Below are 23,168 nucleotides of genomic sequence, written 5' to 3' on the forward strand. Positions count from 1 at the left end.
TTGTCAATGCTGACAGCTCTTACAGATAAGGCATTGCTGCTGTTGCATTAGCTATCTTGGTTTTCCATGACAAATTAGAAATGTGAGTTTGCTCTTGAATGTCAAGTTGGTTGTGTTTTTTTCATAGGCTGAAATATTTGGTAAAGTACTCCAGAGTGAGGAATATGAGGAAGTAGAGGACAAAACAGTTATGGCCATGGGCATCTTGCACACAATTGACACTATCCTGACAGTTGTGGAAGATCACAAGGAGGTGAGATTTTCTTTTATACGTCTTTTCCTCTGCTGTTCACTCGTGCCTTTCGTTCATGACAACAAGCACTTCTATGTATGTTGCATCACTTGAGTTGACATGAATGTGCATTTACTGTAGCAGAATGGTGAATAGCAGAAGCAAGTGATCTCTGACAAATCTGAATTTAAAGCCCAGTTTACTTTTGTGATTTCTTAATTGTTTACCTCTCAACTTCAAGGGGAATTTATAGTCTGAGGGTAAAATCCTTAGCCCTTATTCTGGTGAACATTTCATTGGATAACGGTATTACAGACTGTTACAGTAGTTTTGAGGGAGAAATAATTTGCGTAAGGCTCATTTTTTACAGTGGTGACTCATATTTTGATGTTTACCCAGCAATTTCTTGGATAGAAGTCCTAGGAATTGGTCTCCCAGTTGTGGTGCAATTTAAGTCTACATTTCACGTGCAAGGAAGAAAGAGATTCTTTCTGCCCATACCACTTGGGCTGACTGAAGTAGGAAGGAGTTCAGTGACTGACCAGAGAGGCAAAGTCAGTCAGTAACTTTAAGCTCAGTTGCCATAAAAGTGTTTTGTCCTAGATTGTTTTGCCTCTTTGTTTTACAATGAGAATGTTTCATTGCAAGTGTGAAATCTTTTTGTGAAGCTTATAATTTAAAAAATACATTAATTAAAATACTAATTATTTTCTTGTAAGACCATTGTGTTCCTTTGGATTTCAAAACATCATTCATTCCTTTACAAGAACCCCTTGCAGCTTTTGAAAGCTAAAGTGAAATCTGGTAGTTCAGCTGAGCACCAGTAATGGTAGTTCGAAGTGGATCTTCAGGTTTTAGCCTATCCTTTGGGATTGGGGTTTTTTTGGTGTAAATTTAGCAGCTTTTTTCTGTTGTGTGAAGCACAAACTAAAATACTGTGTGGAGTGCTCTTCATCTCAGAATCTTAGATCATTTTAGAAGTGATATATGAGGCTGAAAACTCCTTAGAAATTCCTTCCCTTTCACCATTAAGTATGGAGGGAGTTTAGGGGATCATAACTTTTGAGTCAAGTGTCTGAAGGTAAGTGGATGAATCTTGGTCCTGTGTTTAATCCCTTTGCTAGAAAAAGCTCAGAAGCCTGACGTCCTGTGAGATTATTTCTGTAATGAAAGACCTGTGGTAATAACATGAAATTTCTGTATTTGCTGGTTTTAGACTTACAATGTGGCTATATAGATCTCCTTGTAATTTAATTCATAAATGTAGTCCTTCTGTCCAACGTGGCAAGGCTGAATCCTGACTTCAGTACAGTTGTATGCTCCCAGTTTCTGCATGTATTCTTCTTGCTGAGTCTACTCTGGGAAGCTCTCTGTAGACATCTTAAGGAAAAGCATCTCTTCCTTTCTTCCTTTTAACTCTTCTACTTCAAAGATTTTGGTTTGAATACAATGTTACTTTATATCCAGACAGGGCAAGAGAGAGAGTTATTGATAGGATCTGTGGAATAACCATAAAATGAGGTATTTTTTTTTAAATTAAGAAAAATGCTTTAAGTGACATGTCTTAAAGCAATACCGTGTATTGAAAAGTGCAGTACTTATATCAGTAAGACCTTATTTCATAATATTGTGACTGTTAATGCAGCATTTAAAGTGATTTTTGCTTTGAAGAACTTCTCAAACTGAATTAGTCAAATACGTTGATTAAATTACTGTATTTCTGAGTTTTTAAATAAACTGCTTTATGTTTTCATTTCAGATAACTCAACAGCTCGAGAGTATTTGTCTACAGATCATTGGCCTTGTTTTGCAGAAACATGTTATAGGTATGTTTTAGAGACAATTTGTAGAAACACATGTTTTTACATTAAAAGTTCTTAAATTAATTATTGCAAACAATACTATGTTTCTGAAGAGAACTTCATCTTTTTTTGTGTGTGCTATTTTAAAGAAAAAAAGGTGTTAATTTTTATTTATGATTTGTTTCTCCTGATGCCCTCTTGTGCATTAGTCAGGCTGGTTCCTGTGGTTTGGAGGTCAGACGCAAATGCAGAAGATGCAGTTCTGATTATAGTTCTAGCTAGCTGTGTTAAAGGACAATGTCTACAATTATATTGGTATTTTATGGACACGGTCTGCAATTAAATTACTGCTTTATCAGTACCCTGCACTAAATAGCTACAGTTTTGTAATAAGGTCTTTAAGAAAAAACAAAGGTTGAGAAAATAAAAATATTTTTCAGTAAATTGTTTCAAAGCAATGCCTTTGATGTGCTGGTAATACATTTTTCGGGTGTGTTCCATTATAATGGAAAACTGTGCATAGTTTTGTAAATATAGGCCAACATATGGCCCATTCAAAAGAGTCTTTTCCAATTTGTTTTATTTTTCTACATACTGATTTCGTTACTAATTACTGTCCTTTAGTTGTTATATAACTTGGGGGTTGGTTTCAGATTTCAAGGTATTTGCAAGCTATTTTTTTAAAGCACCTCCCTTCAAATTGTTTTTCCTTTCCAGAGTTTTATGAAGAAATTCTCTCCTTGGCCTACAGCTTGACGTGCCAGATGATTTCACCTCAAATGTGGCAGCTTTTAGGGGTTCTATATGAGGTTTTCCAGCAGGATTGCTTTGAGTACTTTGCAGGTATGATCACTTCTATTCATGTTTCCACTGTTTGGGAATTAATCTCTGAAGATGACCTTAATAAGGGTCGCTTCCATTTAGTGTCTTGCTTTGAATTGATCAAGTATTTGAGTCATACCCTGGCCGTCTGTTTAGCGTAGGAGTATGACAGGAGCATATTTAACTAGAAGCATGTTCAAATCTGTCAGTGTGATCAGTTGTTGTAGGAGGTCCTGAACTCAAAGAAAGTTGAAATACGCGAAGTTAATGTGAAACCACAAATTAATTAAAATGTGATCCTATTCTATTTCCTCTTCTGAGAATGCACTCTGCATGGTGCACTTTATGAAGAATTCTGCTAAAACAGACTTTTGCAGAGTTTGAATCTGCAACCATATCCAAGAATCTGAGCTAATGAATTAATTACAGAACTACAGCCTCACTGGTTAGTACTTGCATGTATTAGTTGTAATTTTTTTCTCTTTTGCTCTCCCTGTTCCACAGATATGATGCCTCTCTTGCATAATTATGTGACCATTGACACTGATACTTTACTGTCTAACCCAAAACACTTAGAAATCATTTATGCTATGTGTAAAAAGGTAAGGCTTCTGATTCTTACTGTTGCATTTATCACTGGTACTTAACAGTCAGATTAAGTGGAATGACCTGAATGTCCCAGGTGCTGGCCAGTCATTTCAGAACGAAATGAAATTTAGTCTCTGCTCAGTTCCAAGTACAGATAGCACCTTCACACTTTTTAAGTGACATGCTTTTTAAAAAATTACATGCACAAATCTGTGTGGGAGAAAGTTGCTGTTCATCTTGACTTTCTTCTATGAACAGCTTTTTTGGTAAGTAGAGGAATTAATGAAGCCTGATTTCCTTGGGTCGCGTATCTTGTGATTGGATTCTCTAGTTGTCAGCTAAGGTGTGAATTCATTTGAAGTTCTTTCTACATGTGTAATGTTTCTCTTTTACGCTGATTCTCTCATGTGTAACAAAGTATGAGATCCTGCTCCAGCCTTTCTCTAATTTTGGCCATTTTAAAGTGTTAGGCATCTAGCTACCTGCTTATTTTTAAGAAACTTACAGAAATTGAGAATTCTGCTTCTTTGTCAGGTTTGATTGGCACTGACCATAGAGTTGAAATGTACTGAGAAGAAGCAGTCAGTTTCAAACATATGTGCATATACATAGAGTGATTGCATACATCTTGTTTTTAATCAGACACTGGCCTAAAGGTAGGATTTCGCTTTGCCAGGCTGTTAATCTGCCAATATTTATTAGAATTGAAGTAAAAAAAATGGAAACAGAATGTGGAAAACGGCAATGATTCTTGTAAGTAACATTTCCTTTAAAAAAGAGAAAGTGATGACATGTAAAGAATACTAACATTCATAAAGAACTATAGAAATTTCTTCTAAAATTTTAAATTAATCTTTAGCCACTTTTCTTTGTTTATGCCCTGTAGAGATGATTTTTTTATGTGTCTTAATTCCTCACAAAATAAAGCATGAATAGGCGTGTATACGCTGTGTAGAGGTTTTCTGATGTATGCAGGTACAGGAACACTTGCTTTCAAAGTTGTCAGTGGTTAACACTGACAAACTAAATTGTCTTTCTGGTTGGTAGGTATTAACAGGAGATGCAGGAGAAGATGCAGAGTGCCATGCAGCCAAACTCCTAGAAGTAATTGTTCTTCAATGCAAAGGACGGGGTATTGACCAGGTGATATATATTGAACAGGTTTTCTCTTTTACTGGTTTCCAGTAATATGTGTCTGATTCCTGAGGAAAGCAGTTGGAATTCAAGAGTTTGAGTGTAATGTAAAGTGTAGGAATGGAGACAGAAAGAAGTAAACGAGCTCAGGAGAGTTTGTAAGTTTGGGGGTTTTCTTTTTTTTGGTGATTAGATATTAGTGGGCATGACTGGAAAATGAATATAGATGATAAGTATATAGTATGATGTGCAGGATTGTCTGGTTTTGCCTTCTCCTAATAGGATTTCCCTTTTGATGCAAACCACATTGTTAAAACTATTGTGGCTGAGAGATTAACTATACATACCCAATTATTGAAGCTGTTTCTCCAAGCAATATGGACTAGACTCTTTTTAATATTTTGAGTTACTCAGTGCATTTGGGAATGAAGAATTTTTAGCATGGGTGGATTGTGATTGCTGGGAAAAACATATTCATAATTTTTAAGAGTTTCTTAGAAGACACTTTGAGCTAGTAGTCATTTTCCTATTAAGGGCTAAATTCTGGTCTCATTCTTTACATAATGTTCCAACCTAAATTATTTTAATATGTGTTGCCACAGTGCAATCTGTGGACTTCAGTGATAAGTTTTCAGTTAATTTCACTGAAACCAATATAACTTTACTAATGTAAATCTGAAGTCATTGAAGATAAAAACGTTCCCTGAAAGATTTTATTTTTAAAGGAAACCTGGAAGGGATTACAGTGAATTGTATGCATTTGCATTGAAATAAGTATGTGTTGGAAGGCTTAGCTGAGCTCCACAACTCTGTGAATTGAAATGATTTTTTTATTTTATGCAACTCATAAACTAAAACATTCATAATGCTTCCCAAATTGTTATAAAGAATAAACCTGTACATTGAAATAGATGTAAATGTTTATTTCATTGTGTAGAAATTGTGCATACTTGCTTTTATCTGAATAAACACACCTATTTCAAACTTCTATAAGAAATTTAACACTACTTTATGTTTATTAGGAAAAAACTTCTTTTCTTTGTCTTGCTGATTTAGGTAGTTTCATTTTTAATGCCTGTTAGTTTTGAAATTGTTGATTTATTTAAAGATCAGAATATCTTTGACTTCTTTTCTAAACGTTTTATAAGTGCTAGAATGAATTCCACCAAATGGCCCCAAATATTCTCCTCTGTGCTGAGAATAACATTGGCAATTTTTAGCTCAGAAAATAGCTGTTTTGGAGAAGATTTATAATCATGTGATCAGAGGCTTAAAATGCTTTTATACTAGGAAGTTAATAGAATATGTTCCTAGGTTATACCTGGACTTAACTGAAGTTAACTCTGATTAACTCAATTCTGATAAAATTATTGTAAACTTTTGTATAATCTGGCAACGTACATAACGCATGTTTGTTGGGGATTTTTTTCTCTTTTCTTCTCCTTTATATTTATATGCTCAGTGTATTCCACTTTTTGTGGAGGCTGTTCTGGAGCGGTTAACTAGAGGAGTTAAAACAAGCGAGCTTCGTACCATGTGTCTTCAGGTTGCCATAGCTGCACTCTACTACAATCCTGACCTACTTCTGCACACCTTAGAGAACATCAGATTTCCACACAATCCGGAGCCTATCACTGCACAGTTCATAAACCAATGGATGAATGACACAGACTGTTTTCTTGGGCAAGTATTGTGGTTTTTCTTTCAGAGGTCTATGGTTTTGATCTTTTTTTGTTCACTTCTGTTTGTGTCCCTAGTCATGTTGGTGGAAGAGTTCTCATTCCTTGATGAGTCTATACAACAGAAATCCACACCAGATCTAATGGCTGTGATGCCAGTAAAGGTGACCGTGTAACTTTTTCAGGTCTGTTCAGCTGTGTGCTGAATTTTCTGTGCTGTGAGGATACAAGGGTACATTACAGGTCATATTTTAGGTTAATTTTAAGTTCCTTAATCACAAACTATCTGCTTCTCCAGCATACGTTGAGGGTAGTATTCAGAGCTGACCAGCAGGATTTCAGCGAGATGTTAACCTTTTTTCTGAAATACCGTATGCATATTTTCTGTTACATATTTTATGAAGTATTTTTAACTGCTCCATTTAAAGTTTTTAAAAAAATTATTCCGTCCAATGAATCCAACATGCTGATTTTAATGCCTGCGAGTTGTTGATGATCAACTTGCATATTTATCATTATGCCACTGATGTACTGACTGTTCAGCATACTCCTGAACTTAAACTTCATTCTGGACCTCCCTTGAACATGTGTACACTCACTAGTGTGCACTTGGGCAGGAGCTGAACATTGGTGAAGTAAATGAAGGTGGACAAAGCCTGTCATCACGTGGCTAAGCATGCACTTGATGCTGGGTGGATGTCAAGTCCAGTGTTTGACAGTTAGTGCTTGCCTCTCAGCTGAGATGTGGTGTCTGACTGTGAGATTCAAATCTACTTAAGGACCAAGCAGACAGTCAGATACAGTAAACAGCTACCTCTTACCTTACTGCTATGAGTTACGTTCTGTCATTGCAGGCTGACATCTGACTGCAGGTGTACGGGCAGGCTTAGAATGTGTCTTTTCTGTGCATAATGTATGCCAGCAGACTAAGTGAAGCATCAGTATGGTCAGAGTCATGCCACGAATGAGCACAGACCAAGACAGGCAGCTCCTGACCCATAGATGCATACCTTATTTTAGGTTGTCGTTCTTTTCCTACCTGTTTTTTATTGGTACAGTCTTGTCTTTCCAATTTCCAACAAGTCTCTAGGGGCCTTCTTACAAGGTGGTTTCTCCATTCCCTGGTCATCCAAGTAGCTTTCCTCCATACCCGCTCTTCAGTTAATCTTCCCTGAACAGAATTGTATGCCATCTTGATATAGCTACATTATTGCCTCAGTGTTTAGAACTGAACTTAGAACGAATTTAGAACTGTGTGGTGCATTATAGCACTGCAGTACCTTTTTCGTAACTGTCATAAAATAGTGACTCCCAGTCAATCAGTGACCAACTGATATACGTGGGTTTTGCTCTCAGCATGTCCTTTGTATTATTTTTAAAGCACATACCAAATGTACACAGTAAAAATTATTTTCCTCCCTCCTGTGTCATAAGTACACATTTTAGTGGGATGAGAATGAAAGTGTAGTAGTTGGTAGAGTTGCAGCATAGACTACCTTATTTTAGGTCTGTGAACAGTTCATATTATCACGAGCATTCTGACCACTTCTACATGATACACATATTAAATGTCTACGTACATCCTGTATCTTAACATAAATACATGTGTTATCAATTAGAGGGGTTACTTGAGTTGATGACAAATAAGGCATAAAGGACCCAATGTACTTCGTTTCTTTGGAGTGCCAGTGGCTGAAAAATGGCACTTTTAAGCCTGCCTCTCCCACACCTTATGGTAATACTATTGTTAATTATTAGATTGTTTTTATATCTACCTAATTTAGAAAAGAGCAAGATTTCCATGTACCATTTTTTTTTGTGACTGAAGCAAAATTCTTGAGATTCAGCTCTTTGTGCTGTCACTTTTTTCTACTGCATATCAAATGCTGAATGCATACAGAGACAGTAGGAAGGAAGATATTCCTCACAGAAGGTAAACTTGTCATTCCTTTTTTAAAAGAAATCAAAAATGAAAGAGATGTATAGCCTTAAACCGTTCATCCCTGGAGCATTCAGAGAGAAACTAGTCGGATACAGATTCAGAGGACTGCAGATCTGACTAGGCTCCAAGCTGAAGTACTCCTGTGAGCTACAGCTTAGCTTTCAGTTCTTTTGTGTTGCTTTTCAAAAAGCATTAACTACTCCAACTACTGTGCAACTAAATTATCTTTCAGAGCTGAAACAAAAGTTGACAACACCTATGAAAATGAAACACTGAGATCATGATGCTAGATTCTGATCAGACTCTGCACTTGAATGGCAGCAGCAGATTAAAATGTATCTCTTTGATCTGCTGCTACCAGCAGTGCAATAAATATCTGTAATATTGCTTAAATCTAAAAGGTGACTCTTTCTTCAGTGCTGTCTCCTCAGTACGTGACTTCCAGGTGTAAGGCTTTTGCTATAGTATTGCTTGTTGGGCACTGCGATGCGATGTAAGGAACTTCTTCCTCCCTTTCCCTCAGGACAGCACTGCTTCTGGAAGACCATTTATTTTAGTAAGGGTAGTAAAGGCCATCATCTGAAGAGCAGCCCGATATTCAGAGGCCTAATTGAACAGGGGAAGACAGAAATGCAAACAAATTCTGGCTTGATTGAAACCCTTTCTTGGGTCCACCCCTGCAGACTTCATGTCTTCATCAGTGAAGACAACAGTGGGAAGCCTGATTTGTACAGTCCTTTTTCTCACCAGCCATCATTCACTGCTGCTTTGGTTTACAGTTAGATTGCTTTCCAGCAAGAGGCAGTTCTAGGCTTAAATTCAAATCAGTTGGAAGACTCACAGATCCTAGAGAAATTGGAGATCAAAGTAGATCCACCTCCAGGTGTGAAGGGCCAGGTACTGCCATTTCTTTGTTAGCCCTGCAGGAAACCTGTGACCTACCAGTAACAGTGGCTCTTCAGGATGCTTTGTCCATGTAAATCTCACAAGTCTTAATACCGATAGATCGTGCTCTGCCAGCGGTGGGGATGTGCATGCCTGCATGCGCTCAGGCTGCTGCCAATGGTGTTTGCCAAAAGAATGCAGTATTTCTTGAGCAGCGCTTGTGAACACATGAGGTGGAATCCATGGGAATAAGACATCTTGTAGGGGGAAAAGCAGTTAGGGTAAGATAAGTAACTGTTTTTCCATGTTATTAAAAACATGAAAACTATTTAAAACTAATTAGAAATTTGTAATATTAAAAATGATCCAGGTAAGGAGAGCTCAGAACTCGTCGTAAAAATCCAGTATGTCATTGTGGATGTTACGTATCTGTGGATGTGTGCCCATAATGCCTGTGTACCACAGTATATTGTATTTATTATTTCTAAATGTTCTCTACAATAACTTCAAACTGAAAAGCCATTTGTAGAAACATTTGTTCCTTACTGCTTTCCACCTTTTCCTTGACAGCTGAAATTTGGGTGAGACTTCTGCATGACTTATGCTTACTCTCATACTAAAAAATTATTCTGTGGAAACTAGGCTGAGAGGAAAAACTAACTTGCTTAAACCCCCCCCAGTAAGTGATTTTATTGTGTTAGAAGCTGCATAGGGGGATTTGCTTAAGAGGAGTTTAAATAGTTAGAAATCCTAGTTTTCTTGGAGTTGTATATAAAATCCCAGTCTTATATAGGAAAACAGGGTTAGTTCCAACTTTGCAACTAGGAGGAGATAGCAAATTATTTGCAATTTGTCCAGGAACTGGATTGAAGAGAAAGCAACTTGATCCTCACATAAAGGAGCATGGTAAACCAGTAAAGGCAAGGCTTAGTGATTTCCCTTTGAAAATACTTTCAGCTTTGTTTAAAATACAAAAGATTCTTAGATCTTTTTTTCCTGTATTGGAAGGAAGTGTATTAGCAAGAAAAGGTCCTGTAAATTATGAAGACCACACAGAGCTTGTTAAAAATAGGCTTTCCTAGGAGCCATGCATTGCACTGCCATGTGTTGTGTGTTTAGCACTACAGGCTTGATACGCCATTGAGGGAGCAAGCAGAGTCTGTGACTGTTAGGGAGGATTGATGTGTACTGCTAAGCAGACAAGTATGGGTCTGAAAGTATAAAGCACTGAGGAAATTCATATCCAGGGTCCCTCATGCAGACAGAAGGGTGCTGAAGTAATGAACCCTTTGACAGCAAAGGAATGGTCCTGAAAGCATTCTTTGCCATTACAAAAATACATAAATGACATAGAATTCTGTTTGCTTGTTCTGGCCTGTGGGTACTTGATACAGCTGGGGCATAGTAGAATGCTGAACTTTCAGGCAAGGCAGATGCTTATCCTGCTATTTGTCTCTGCTGGCAGGTGGAAGAAACAAGTCTCCTTCTGGCTCAGGTTTACTAAAGATGGCTTGATGCCTGGATTTCTGCTGTCCTGCTGGGGTTTCTAATAACATGCATATTCTGAAGACATGTTCATTCTTATAATTTCTCTGTTTAGAAGCTTGAAAATTGAGCATGACAAATATACTGTGGTTTTTGGCCATTTGCGCTGCATCCTAATGATGACTCCCTTTTAAACAGCAATGCTTGATTCTTGCACTTTTGTTTGCTGTCAAGAAAAGATAATGGAGTATGAAGCTAAGCCACTACTTACTAGAATTTTCTTACATTTTACTGTGTTGCATTTTGCAGTTGACATTGTGTAATGGTAGCTTTTTCAAATGTATTATAAATGCGAATTGTCATTAACTACTCTGGCACATACACTGAAATTGCTTCATTATACATTTGAGGCTTAAAGAAATTTTCATGGCTTTTCAGTGTCAAGATGCAGGATAGAAGTGTTGTGCATAGATTACAGAGCTTTGGTCAAACTTGAATGAAGGTGCTGGCAGAGTGAGGAGGTAGAGAAAGTTCTTTCCTCTTGTACTTGCAGTGAAGACAATTCTCCCAGCAAAGCAATGCTTCATTCATAGGTAGCATCGTCTGTAACTTGGAGCAAATGGTGATGAGCTTGTTTTCAACACAGAAAAACTGACAAGAGTAAGGAGTTTAGGTCTTTTTTTTTTTTTTTTTTTTTTTTCTGTGAAAGCAGACCCTGTTCCCCTGACTTGGTTTCCTTGGTTGATTTGTATGCCCTCTTTTGTGCCCCATTCCTTCTGAAAAGAAGGCATTGCTGTTAGCAGTGATGGAAAGAAACTCTCTGCCTACTTGCATTTTGGTACATTTTTCAACACGTGTAATGGAGCAGCCAAACTCAACATGACAAAACATGTCATTGGATAGGCTAGTTGACTTTGCTTTTCTTGGAAGGTCTTCTGCGATCATCATGTTTCATGTGGTAATATATATTTTATTGTTGTTGTCAACTGCTCTGAGAATGGAATCACTTCACAAAGTTCTAACAGAACTAACAAAATGAGAGGTGTAATAAAATCCCTCCAGGTCCCCAGCCTTGTTTAAGCATATGTAAAGTTCAGAAAGCTGTAATACATGATCACTTATATTACTTAAAGAATATTATAATTCAATAGCATGTTATTTGGGATCTTTGTTAATGAAATTGTAAGCACCTTGGAACTGGATTTCTGTAGCAGTTTTTGAAGTGGTGGATTGAGCTGGCTGTTCCACTGTAAGCTTTATTGTATTCTTTGCTGCACGTCTTACTAGTTTATTCTCTCTCAACTCATATCTTCTTCATTCCAAAATAAAACTGATCCGCTAATGGAAGTGTCTACCAAGAGTCTGGAGGATGGACATTTTCTGGCAGTTCTAGAGGTTTGCTTGGTTTCTGTAGGTCTTGCTGAAACTTCTTGCTGTGACTACTTGTCCTGCAGAAGACTTGCATAGAAGCTGTCAGCATTAAATTGAACAGTTCAAACAAAACAAGCTCCTCTCAAGTGCCCTTAATAGCAAAATAGCATAATGTTAGAGGAGAGTTGAATACTACTGGTGTTTTCAGTAAAGGAGGACCAAAGAGTATCTGCAGAGGCAGTTAGAGAATTCTCCCTGTCTTGTTTGCAAATAGCTTCTGTTTCTGGAGGTGAAAATCAATTCTTATTTTTAAGAGCACAGGCTCTTACCTAGTTTCCTGGTTGTGGTCACATAAAAATCTTTTTGCTACTAGCTTCGTGATTTTTTTCCCCTTCAATTATCTACAGTTTTTGTTTTACTGGAGGTCTGCTCATTTGCAAATTCCCTGTTTGAGAGTACTGCCAGTTATTCTTGATACAGTGGAGTTATTTCCCTGCTTTCACTGGAGTTAGCAATGTGTCTCAAGTTAGTGTTAGCAATTGGATGTGTAATACAGCCATTCTGATGGACTCTTCGTAAACATGTTTAAATGCAGCTAACCCTGTGGCACTCCATAAATACACACTGCAATTCAGTGCATTCCTTCTTATCATTACTCTTCACTAATAGTATTTTGCTAATTTCAGTCCCTGCAACAGTACTGCTATCGAAGCCAAGGCAAATTAATTTTCCATTCTATTTAATGATGATAAGCTGTATCAAATGCTTTATTACAGACAAGATATTCTACATAACTATTAAACAGTATTTATTCAGCATTCCAAACTTTGCATTTGGTAATCAGAAACAGTTGTTCCAGGATTTTGACCAGTTATTGAAAGGTATGTAAATGTTACTGGGCAAGTACTTTTGAGTGGGGAATTTAGATTCAGAACAAATGAAATAATGTGTTTAGGATCATCCAGCGTAGGCTCTGAGCATAGTCTCTGTGACATTGTCTTCTGCCCTGTCAAGCACTAGGACTTTAAAGCTCTCTACATATCCTTGCAGTAAGAATCTGCTTTTTGTCCTAACAAGTGTGTGTTGTTTCAGACTCCATGACAGGAAGATGTGTATAATAGGACTGAGCATCCTAATGGAATTGCAGAACCGACCGCCTGCAGTGGATGCTGTGGCTGCCCAGATTGTCCCTTCAATCCTCCTCCTCTTCTTGGGCTTAAAACAAGTTTGCGCCTCACGGGAACTCACAGAACATGAGGATCATGCTAAAGATGAAAAACACGTTGCAGAAGATAATGGTAAAATCTCCCCTTTTCACATTGTGGATTTTGTCTGGATTTAATTTAAAGGGGGTAAGAAATTGCAGTTCATTTTTAAGACTTATTAGTCTGCTGGAAATAGCTCATCTTACTGGGTGCTTGAAAGATCATCTTAGGAATTGATTTTTCCTTCCAAAATGTGATCAAAATGTTTCAGTGTATAACAGCTAACACTTTGTGAAAGGGTAGTATTGGTTTAAGAGTAACAATAAAACTTGTAAATCTACTCTTCTGGGTTGTGCATGTGCTCCATCTTCTCACATAACCAGGACTGCACTGGTTATATTCTTGATCCCTGGAAGGAAGCTGTTCCTAGTACCCAACTATTTGAAAGACCTGTTTGGTTGAACTTTGAAGGAAATCCTAGCAAGTCTTTGTCCAAATGGAAAGTGATTTGCTAAGTGGGGTTTGAGACAGCGGAGGTTCCTGGAGTAGACAGACCTCTTACTGCTGTGTCTGCCAGAAGAGAAAAACCACCAAAGAATACCCTGTGGGGGGAATTGTGGGGAGTGAATTTTACACAGCGTTGCAGGGAGATTTATGTGACTGTATTTGACTTGGAAAGGAGATAGATTGTTTGAGGTCTGAAAATTAGATTGGATGTAAGACAATTATGTAATACACTCCCATTCCACACTTGATTGTTCTGTAATGGAATTAAGGATTCTTCTCAATGCATAGGAATACAGTGTGGAAACAGCACAGTAATTTTCAAATCTCTGACCTGTCATTCAGTCCCAGCTTGTGGCAGATATAGTCATCTTCATTCTTTCTAAACTGTTAACACAGGAAGAGCTGAAGGTTTGGAAAGGGTCTTTTTTATCTTGTTTATAAATCAGAAATACTTTTCTGTAACAAACAGCAGTGTTAGAATTGCATATTGGAGTTGCATTTAATTCAGGATATAATAGTTGTTTCATAAGCAGAATGAAAGGTAAAGCTGAGTGAAAGAAGCTATTTTAACTTTATTCAAATAAGGGAGCATTCTGAAGACTACCAGGCAGACTTTTGGCCTACATCTGGTTTTCTCTTTGTTTTGTATCAATTTGTGAAGTCTATGCAAGTCTCTATGTGTTCATAATTTCAAAAGCACAGTGATGGAACACTTTGTCAAAGACACAATTCCTCAAAATTTTTGGATCTTTTAATTGCATGGTGACTGCATAAATGAAGGAAGAAAAAAGATGGCAGTTTCACATTCTCCAGGTGTGTTCAGAAACAAAAGTTTAACTGATCTTGAATGTAGAAAGCATTTTAATGGCTTCATTTTTCCAGTCCTTCTGAGATTTTGAGGGAAGGGTGTTAACAGAGGGTCCCCTTTCCAGCCAAGCCCTAAACTTACTAATTGTTCTTCGTTCGTAAGTCATTGCTTCCTTAAACTTTTTAAACTTTTTAAACAAAATTCATTAATGCCTTTGCAGAAGAGATACCAAGTGATGAGGAGGAGGCAAATGAAGTGAGCCAGGTGATGCAAGACAACCATGGTGGAGGAGGAGGAGGAGGTGATGGTGGAGGTGGAGAGGAAGAGGACGAAGATGATGATGATGATGACGACTGGGATGAAGATGCATTGGAAGAAACTGCTCTTGAAGGGTTCAGCACACCTCTTGACCTTGAAAATGGTGTTGATGAATACCAGTTTTTTACACAAGCACTTTTAAGTATGTGTTTGCTAATTGGCAGAATGATGTGATGAAATAGTCTGGAGATGTTGATGAGCATCAGGAAAAACCCTTTTCTTTGTTACAAGTAATAATTTAGCTTATTGAAACTGAAAAAGGCGATCTTGCTTTCTAATGTTAGTCCTAAGAATTTTTGGCTTACAAGTACTGCAAAAAACAAATGGTAGCAAATACAGCCAGAGATTAATCCTCTTCATGGTCTCTTTCAGAACTTTTCAGTCACAGCCTAAATAAGTGGGACTCGGTCACTAGAGGGACTCCTATATGTAGAAATATTTGTCACTTTCTAGATGTTAAAATCATAATGGAGAAATTATTTTCTCCCTTTCCTGTTTGACTAATCCTGTTGCTTTTAGTTTTGCTATGAGTTTTAAATTAGAAGATCCACCTCATGAATAATGGCCACAAAGTTTCTGTTTCAGAAAGCAGAGGATGTAATTAAGTTCCCCAAACTAGATTGCCTCTATTATAGCTGGGATTCTGTGCTAAGAAAACTGACAGGAATACTGAACCTGTTTTGCAGTGCAAAATCTGTTTTAAAACCAACCAGGGATTCTGTGTGTTTCATTTTGTTCTTCTGAAATTAACTTGCAGTGTAACCTGATAATCGTTTTTCATCCATGCCTGTTCCGACAGCGGTGCAGAGCCGAGACACAGCCTGGTACCATTCACTGACAGCACCGCTGAGTGAGGATCAGAAGAAACAGCTGCAGGAAATTTATACATTAGCAGAACACCGGCGAAATGCTGCAGGTAAGTCACTTCTCTGGGGCCATTTTATCTGTTTCAGGGATGTTGGAACTGAATCTAATCTGTAACAACAGAAAGTGTAAATCTCTGCGCTAATTAACATTTTCTGAGTAGTGTGAGCAGGATATTATGCTTATATTATTCCTTGCCTGGAAGTGTGTGTTACTCGGAGAGATTACTGTTGCTTCTAATTAATTGCCTTCTTATTGATGTGTGCTGCTGTTTGAAGAGGTTATGAACTAGTTTTGCACAATCTGACATTTGAAATGAAGAGCAAATTAAGGCAATACCTAGCTGTCAGCCAGGCATTTGATGAAGAAAATACTATAGATTATTATGTGTCTAACAGTTTTGTAACTTTTAAACTGCTAACATTGCCTTCACAGTCAGTGCAGGGTTTTAGAAGTTTAGGAAGCTTTCATCATGGAAAATAAATTCAGATTTAATCAAAAAGCATGCAGAATAGTGTAACAGACTGATTCTGTAAAGGATTAATTTCTCAGCTCTGTTGTAGAGCTGTGTGTTTTTACACATTGAGAGAAAATTTCAGTGTAATTTATTACTGTCACTGCATTTAGGGAATGAAATTTCGATTCAACTGAGAGTTTTTTCCACAACTTTGCATTCTTAGCTGTGCTGTATTGTCTCTGGCAAAAGCATTCTTCATGGACTATTTTTCTTATCCTTTCCTTTCTTTGAATTCTAGAGTCTAAAACAATAGAACAACAAAGTGGCTACACATTTGACAACAAAGGACTGATCACAGCATTTAACTTTGCTGGAAGTACTCCTGGTGGCAACTGAAGGATCAGCTACAAAGGCCAATGGGAAAGGTCTCATTGTTACATTGTCTTGAAATCATCGTGACTTCTGAGTGATAGGGGAGAGTAATTTAATGCTGCTGAAGGTTTTCTGGAAAATAGCAGTGTGCTTCCCCCACCAGAATGCTTTTTCTAACCAGCTACTGTAATGTACAAATTCTTGTGGTGTTTTTATAATTTGATGGACTGAAAGGAAACATTTGTCCTCAAGGAACCTGAATGACTGGGAAGGGGCCAGGCTGCATCTAATTGCGTTGTACTTCTCAGGTTTTTGCTGTGCAGAATTGATAGATTCATATGGATAACAGTGCCTTCTGTTGTACATGGATTGCCCGAACAAATGGATTTTGGAGTGCATTATAATTTTTTAAGTGTAAGGACATTTCTTGATACACTGTAAGCCTTGGTTCCATGTTTTCCAGTCACCTGCTTTTTACTGCTCGGTTTAATTGTTCTTTGGTTGCATACACATTGCTGGATTCAGAATATTATCTGATCTTCCCTATTTGGTGCAGACCAAATTTGTAGAGGGAGGCATCTGTTGGAGTTACAGAGCATACACTGGTTACGTCAAAGGATCATAATGAAATTGCAGTTTTCCCTTGATGCAGTAGTATTAAATTATTTCTCTTAGCCATGAAATCAACTCGCTTAAGTTACGATGGCATGCATGGCAGGTGGTTACCCTAAATCTACATTGATATTACCTCCTGCCTGGACAAGTGTTGTGGCCCTTGCATGTAGATGTTCTACATGACAACTTTTTATTTCCACTATTTTTGATGAATATTGAATTTTTCTTGGGATTCTGTAAACCTCTTTTATGGTTTTATTCATTCATTACCATTCCAGTGGTAGTACTGAATAATGTGGTACAAAATATTTACAATACGTTATTTATCTTAATAGAAGAAAAACAGCTCCAAACTTATTTCTTCTTACTCTTACACTTCTGTGATTGTATTTCTGGTCTGCATTCCATTTGGCTCTTCTTGTCCCCTGCTGAGATTTCATTATCTGCCAGATTTCTTCCTAAATTTCAAAGAATGGTTTCTCTTAAATTGAAACACATATAACAAGGTGTTTGTGAATATGTTCATTTAGTGAGAAACTGACAACAGTACTAATTTGAATAGGTACCCCTCCTTTAGATCTATTGGGATCGCAGTGGTATAGCCAAAATAAGTAGGGGTGGTTTAGAATGTGAAGTTTGGATTTGAGATAAAATGTTGAGACCAGATTTTGTCTCTAAGTGTTAATTTCTTTATGACTTAAAACTATTTAAGCACATAGCGATAATGTATTTCTTTAAAGCAGTGCCTCAACAGAGAAGTCAAAGCCCTTCCCATACCCCCATCAAGTTTAAAACAACTGTAGTGTTCAAACAACAGGTTGCTGGCCCTGCACTGTGCTGAACCTTTATTTTTTTTATATGTCAGAGTAATTGTAGTTTAGTCTGATAAATCTGCAGCACTCTATACCTTGGCTTCTGGAAAAGGCTAAAGTGTCTCTGCCTGTTCATTGCCCCATCCCCTAGAATTTCCTTCGCCTGGCAGCTGTGGGGCAGAAGGTTCCCCGCTGCTTTCCTTTTTCCTGCCCCGATGTGTCAGACTCTTTCTGGTGCTGTTCTCTGCTGCTGCTTGCTTTGTTTTTTTTCTTTCTGCTCCCTGCCCCCCCTCCCCCAGTAGCTGCAGAGTGAAGTTAGCCTGGTTCATGTAGGTTTTTCACTGCTGCTAGCCACTCAATAGCGACAGTGAAAATTTCTCTTTTGGATCCGTTGAACATATGGGAACCTGAGAATTCCGGGGTCTGTATTTCCAAAAGGGAACAATACATTGAGCTGTGATGGACAGGCTCTTTAAGCTCAAGCAACAGAGGGATGGGACATCCTTTGTTGGAAGGTCAGGCCACAGAAATTATAAGTCACTTTTGTTAATTTAGGCCTGAGGGTGTATTGACTGAGATGGCTGGAAGGCATTGCATCCAGTTTGTTCATGAGTTTCTCAGAAATCATAGAAGTTTTGAAATCCTTCATGAATTTAAAAAATGTTTTGGGGAAGTTAAGGACACATGGACGATCTCTCTTTTAGTGACAAACTGAAGTGGCAGGTAAACTGTTTAAGCCCTGTATAATTTTATTTTTAAAAAATGAGATTGTCAAGTTGGGTTTCTTTCAAAGCCTTTTTTACACTGGCATGCAGAGTAGAAGAGGGATTTATTTTTCTTCTGCTAATGAGGTTGCTTGCACAGTCACAAGCTGATATTTAGGAGTTAATGTGTTCAAGGAGAAATCTGCTTTTGCATAGCAGCATCTTTGTGTCACTCAGCTGAACTATGGCTGCTCCCTAGTTCTGCTTCTTGTATACTTTTCAGATCAACTGCCAAGAAAATTTCATCCAGATGTTTCTTACAAGGGGTTTAATCAGCAGCGTGGAGTCAGGAATCTTTGTTGTCTGTTCTGCAGTGGGGGTTAGAGATGTCTGAGCGAATGGCATGTAAAAAGGTTAAATGCCCTTCCCTTCCCAGGAGACTCGTGAGCAAATGTTTCTACTGGCAAAAGCAAATGTTAATTATTTTATTCCTTTTTTTGAACAGGGTTTTCATCCAAAAAGATTTATTGGGCTCTAGCCTCCGCTTTAACATACGGTTCTCTTTTAACATGATAAATATCCGTTTGTACATGATCATAAATAGGTAATGGATTTTAGGGATTTCTTTCTGAGCTGTGTCCAGCTTTGTACTACATTAAAGGGAGAGTAACACAAATGTGCATCACTGTCTCACTTTGAAGCCAAGGTGATCATGGAATATCAGATACCAGCATCAGCCAACCAAGCAGCGTGTATTTGCCATTGGAAGTACAGAAAATCCTGACTGTATTGTAAAATAAAACAAAAGCTGATAACTGCTGACCTATGTTGCCCCATGCCCACGTTCCCAAGGTGTGAGGGTGACTCATATGGGCACCATGGGGGCTTTACATAGGAAGTTAGCATTATGTAGGTTATAATCATAGCAAATGTTAACTTACATAAGCTGCTTTTTCAGAAAAAAATCATCTGATCCTGGGTATTGAGTTGTATATGCTGTTTTGTCACTCTAGAAAGGAAAACAGGAATCACCACGTGTTTTGGGTGCTTCTTTTTGCTCTCCCTCTTTCAAAGTTGAAATACTTGGTTTGCTTTCATGACAAAGCAAAATCTTCAATCAAAAATGGCCAGCTCCAGGAAAAGTGCTGAACATCAAGCTAAGGAATAAGCTAAATAAACCTAAACCCCAACAATCCCCCAAAACCCACAGGTGCACAGTCTGATTGAAATAAATGTGCTTTGGGAGTGTAAGTCAAAATATGTAAAGAATGTTACCCAAAATAATACTGTGAGATTCTTTGCTTTAGGGAAAGGGTGCCTGTGGGGTGTCAGAGAGACATGAAATGAACTGCTTTAGGACATGCCCTTTGCCTGTGAAGTCCAGGCAGCTTGTGACTCTGGATTCCATCATACATTGTAGAGGAGAGAAGTAGGACAGTAGAGATTTTGGGGCTTTTTTTTTTGGTAACTATTAAGCAAGAGTCTGTCTTGAGACTTTCATGAGCCAAAGGAATTGTCGACAACATGAATGGTTAACTGTCTTTTGTTGCCAAAATACTTTTCAGCTTTTTTTCTTCTGTTCTTTCTTTCTGTTATCAGATATTTTAGGGGATATTCAAAATACCTGTAATGGTAAAGCTTAAACAATTTTTTTAAAATCCTGTTGTTCTTGAAGAAATACAACTTATCCATTGCATTTCTATCTAGAGAACAAAGTCTCGTATTTAACACATGCAGATGATACAGAACTACAAAAACCCCTCACTTGTGCCTGTGGTTTGATGAGCCTTTCTGTGATTTACTTCTTAATATGGGTACTTTGAAATCCCCACACCTTGTACTGAAATTTTTCCAAGGGATAGGCAAAAGTGCACTATGTAGTGGAGTACCCAGTCCTAGTTCTAAGATATACCCTAGTCAATCTTTTGATAATGTTTGACAGTCTGGTGGTCAGTTCTTCAAGGAACTCCATGTCTGATCAAGGATATTCTTCAAGTCCACCAGACTCTGTATCCTTGCAGTGGACAGAGAATTGTATTTCCCTCATCACAGGAAGGCATACAGCAGGCACGGCTATCAACTTCTTGATCTTATGAGTGAAAATAGCATTCTTTTCTCTTGGATGTCAAATCTTACCCTAAATGGAAGTGATACAGTAGAGATGGATGTTCCCAGTTTGTTAAAGGAAGCCAGACGCTGTTCCAGATACCAGAAAGTCTTAGCATAAAGCCATATTGTAAAGAGGATATGTGAACAGGCCAAGCTGCTTGCTTTTGACACCTCTTCTGCTGTTTCTGTAAAACCAACCAAACAAAACCAATGTAAGATGAAAGAGAACTAAAGCAGTGCTTGTGCACTAGACAGGTAGAAACTTCCCTGGCCTGTGGACCCTAATCCCAATACTCCCTGCAAATGCACTCAGATACTTTTCAAATAGAATATGCAGCATCTGTGTGGATATCAGTACCCTGAATCTGACAGCCATTAATGAGAGGCAAAGAGTGTTTTTTTTCTCTAACAGGAAACATGCATCCCTTTAAAAAGTCTGGGAACCTCTTGTCCTGGCTGATGAGCAGTCACCGACAGGAGACACTCAGTGGGATTACAGCCTTTTCTTAAAGGCTGTCAGCATACCTCCTCCTAAAGGGCTGCCTAGAGTGCTCCATGTCTAGGGAACTAACTGATGAACGCTCCCTGACTAAAGAGTTTCGAGGATCAGCAGTTTGGAGAGAATCTGCAGGTGTATGTAATTGCGATGAACTGGGAAAGCATCCATTTAAATTGAGGTGATGTGTTTGATATGATCACAGATCTGTAGTGTTCCTGATGTTGGCTGGATCTTCTCGAGGAGCATCCAAGAACTTTGTTCCATGACTTTCTCCAGGAAGAGAATGTGCTTGGGCAGCCCCAAATTTGGTGCAATGCTTTGAACTTGGGATCAGAAAGTAATTTTGATTACAAGCTGGTAGTTGTCCATATTAGAAAAATGAAAGTGGTATGTTAATAGTAGGATTCTCTTTATAGGCTGCATAGGGGTTCACAATTTTAAGTGCTTGGCTACATGTATGGTGGGGTAGGAGATGAACTTTCAGCTGCATTGATTGCTCCAATGTCAATACAACAGTGTCACCTCCAGGACTGCCCTGAGGTGAATGGAGAGTGTTGGTCAGGGGCTGCCTGCTGCACCATCCAGGATTATGTTAGATGAAGTGAAATGCAAAAACTGAAACGTTGCTTGATAGTTGAAGCTGTTGAGCAACATAAGTGTTTTCTGGAAATGAGATTTTAATATTATCTTCAGTTATGTTTTAATTTTCAGGTTTCTTGCCCTTATGCAAAATACAAAATTACCGTATGACATGGGCCTATTGATTTTTCACAGGACTGTTTACCATCAAAGGTGTTTATCCAAGAATTGTTCCTCATTTTTAGGTATTTTCAACATGTCTGTTGGTAAAGTTGCACATAGCCCTCTTCCACTGCTTTCTATGCACAGAGATCTTGGAAATGAACTTAATGAAAGGAGGAAAATCAGTGCTTTGAAAAGAACAGACTAGCAGACTATGCATAAGCAGGTTATTTTTAGAAAACAGAACAACTATGGTCTGTGCAGAAAATTTGAAACAATAAATATTTATACAAAAGTGCATGAGGTAAAGAAATGAATATAAGACAATATAAGCAAGACTCTATTCTTTGATCACAGCTGTAATGTTTTTTTTTCCATTGCCAAACAATGTGTGAAAATTGCTTTTGATTGCATGTGCTGTTAGTAATGTGCTTAACATAAATCATCTGAAATGTTTTTGGGCTCAAAAAGAGACCAAAGAGGCCATGCAGATTTCTTTTGATATGAAAGGCAAAGATATGAGCCCATGCCTGCAGTGACTAGGGGGAGACCGCTATGTGCTACATTAGCAGATTGAATTGCAGGATCATCACCTTTGTAATGAGCCTAGAATAGTGAACTGTGGGTTGGCTTTGAGGGCAAGAATTGACAAATGCAAAACATGCATTGCTGACAAGAAGAACTTCTTCCTAGCTTAAAGAATTCTGTACAGTGTTCTCTTAAGCTGTGCTGAATTTGCTTCAAAAATAGTAATAAATCTTATTGCTTAGGTCGAATGTTACATCTGTTGTGTATTTATATGGGAGGAATAATGTTTCTGAAAAAAATGGAACATGCCACCTACCGAGGACCCCAGTCTCATTTTATAGCCTCTCCTCATACAGCCATAAAGCTTATTTGCAAGAACACCCCAGAATTAAACAAATGTGTGTATTATCTAGAGTTATGTGCACTGTGTAGCAGTGGGTGTTTGTTAATTTCAGACTTGTGAAGGCAACTATTCACATGCACACTTTGCCTGCGAAAGAACATAACTGACATTTGATGTAGATAAGATCATTACAGCTCATCCAAATACAATTCTCAGAATATCAAACTAGTGAAGATAGTCATCTTGCAGTCCTGAGAGAGGAGGTTGTGCCGGAGCTGGGACCAGCCTTCCGTGTGTGGAATTAATACAGAAGATAGTTTTACCAAGCCTCCACAGGACAAGAGAT

At 38.0% G+C, this 23,168-nt stretch overlaps 1 protein-coding gene across 4 annotated transcripts in view; it reads left to right on the forward strand.

The window, feature by feature from the left end:
• Positions 1-22,794, forward strand: part of IPO8 (importin 8) — a 50,916-nt gene extending 28,122 nt beyond the window's left edge. For 3 of the 4 annotated variants that reach the window (XM_037388662.1, XM_037388661.1, XM_037388663.1), the window contains exons 16-25: positions 128-253; positions 1,992-2,058; positions 2,752-2,877; positions 3,361-3,458; positions 4,492-4,587; positions 6,041-6,261; positions 13,033-13,238; positions 14,681-14,920; positions 15,578-15,694; positions 16,398-22,794. In XM_037388662.1, the coding sequence (XP_037244559.1) occupies positions 128-253; positions 1,992-2,058; positions 2,752-2,877; positions 3,361-3,458; positions 4,492-4,587; positions 6,041-6,261; positions 13,033-13,238; positions 14,681-14,920; positions 15,578-15,694; positions 16,398-16,495 (1,395 nt within the window). In that variant the 3' untranslated portion in view covers positions 16,496-22,794. Of the gene's footprint in view, positions 1-127; positions 254-1,991; positions 2,059-2,751; positions 2,878-3,360; positions 3,459-4,491; positions 4,588-6,040; positions 6,262-13,032; positions 13,293-14,680; positions 14,921-15,577; positions 15,695-16,397 lie in introns of those variants that run through there. The other variant, XM_037388664.1, reaches the window with a different exon arrangement.
• Positions 22,795-23,168: the final 374 nt, after the last annotated feature.

Source organism: Falco rusticolus, chromosome 5, assembly GCF_015220075.1.
Source record: "Falco rusticolus isolate bFalRus1 chromosome 5, bFalRus1.pri, whole genome shotgun sequence".
Taxonomy (NCBI): Eukaryota; Metazoa; Chordata; class Aves; order Falconiformes; family Falconidae; genus Falco; species Falco rusticolus.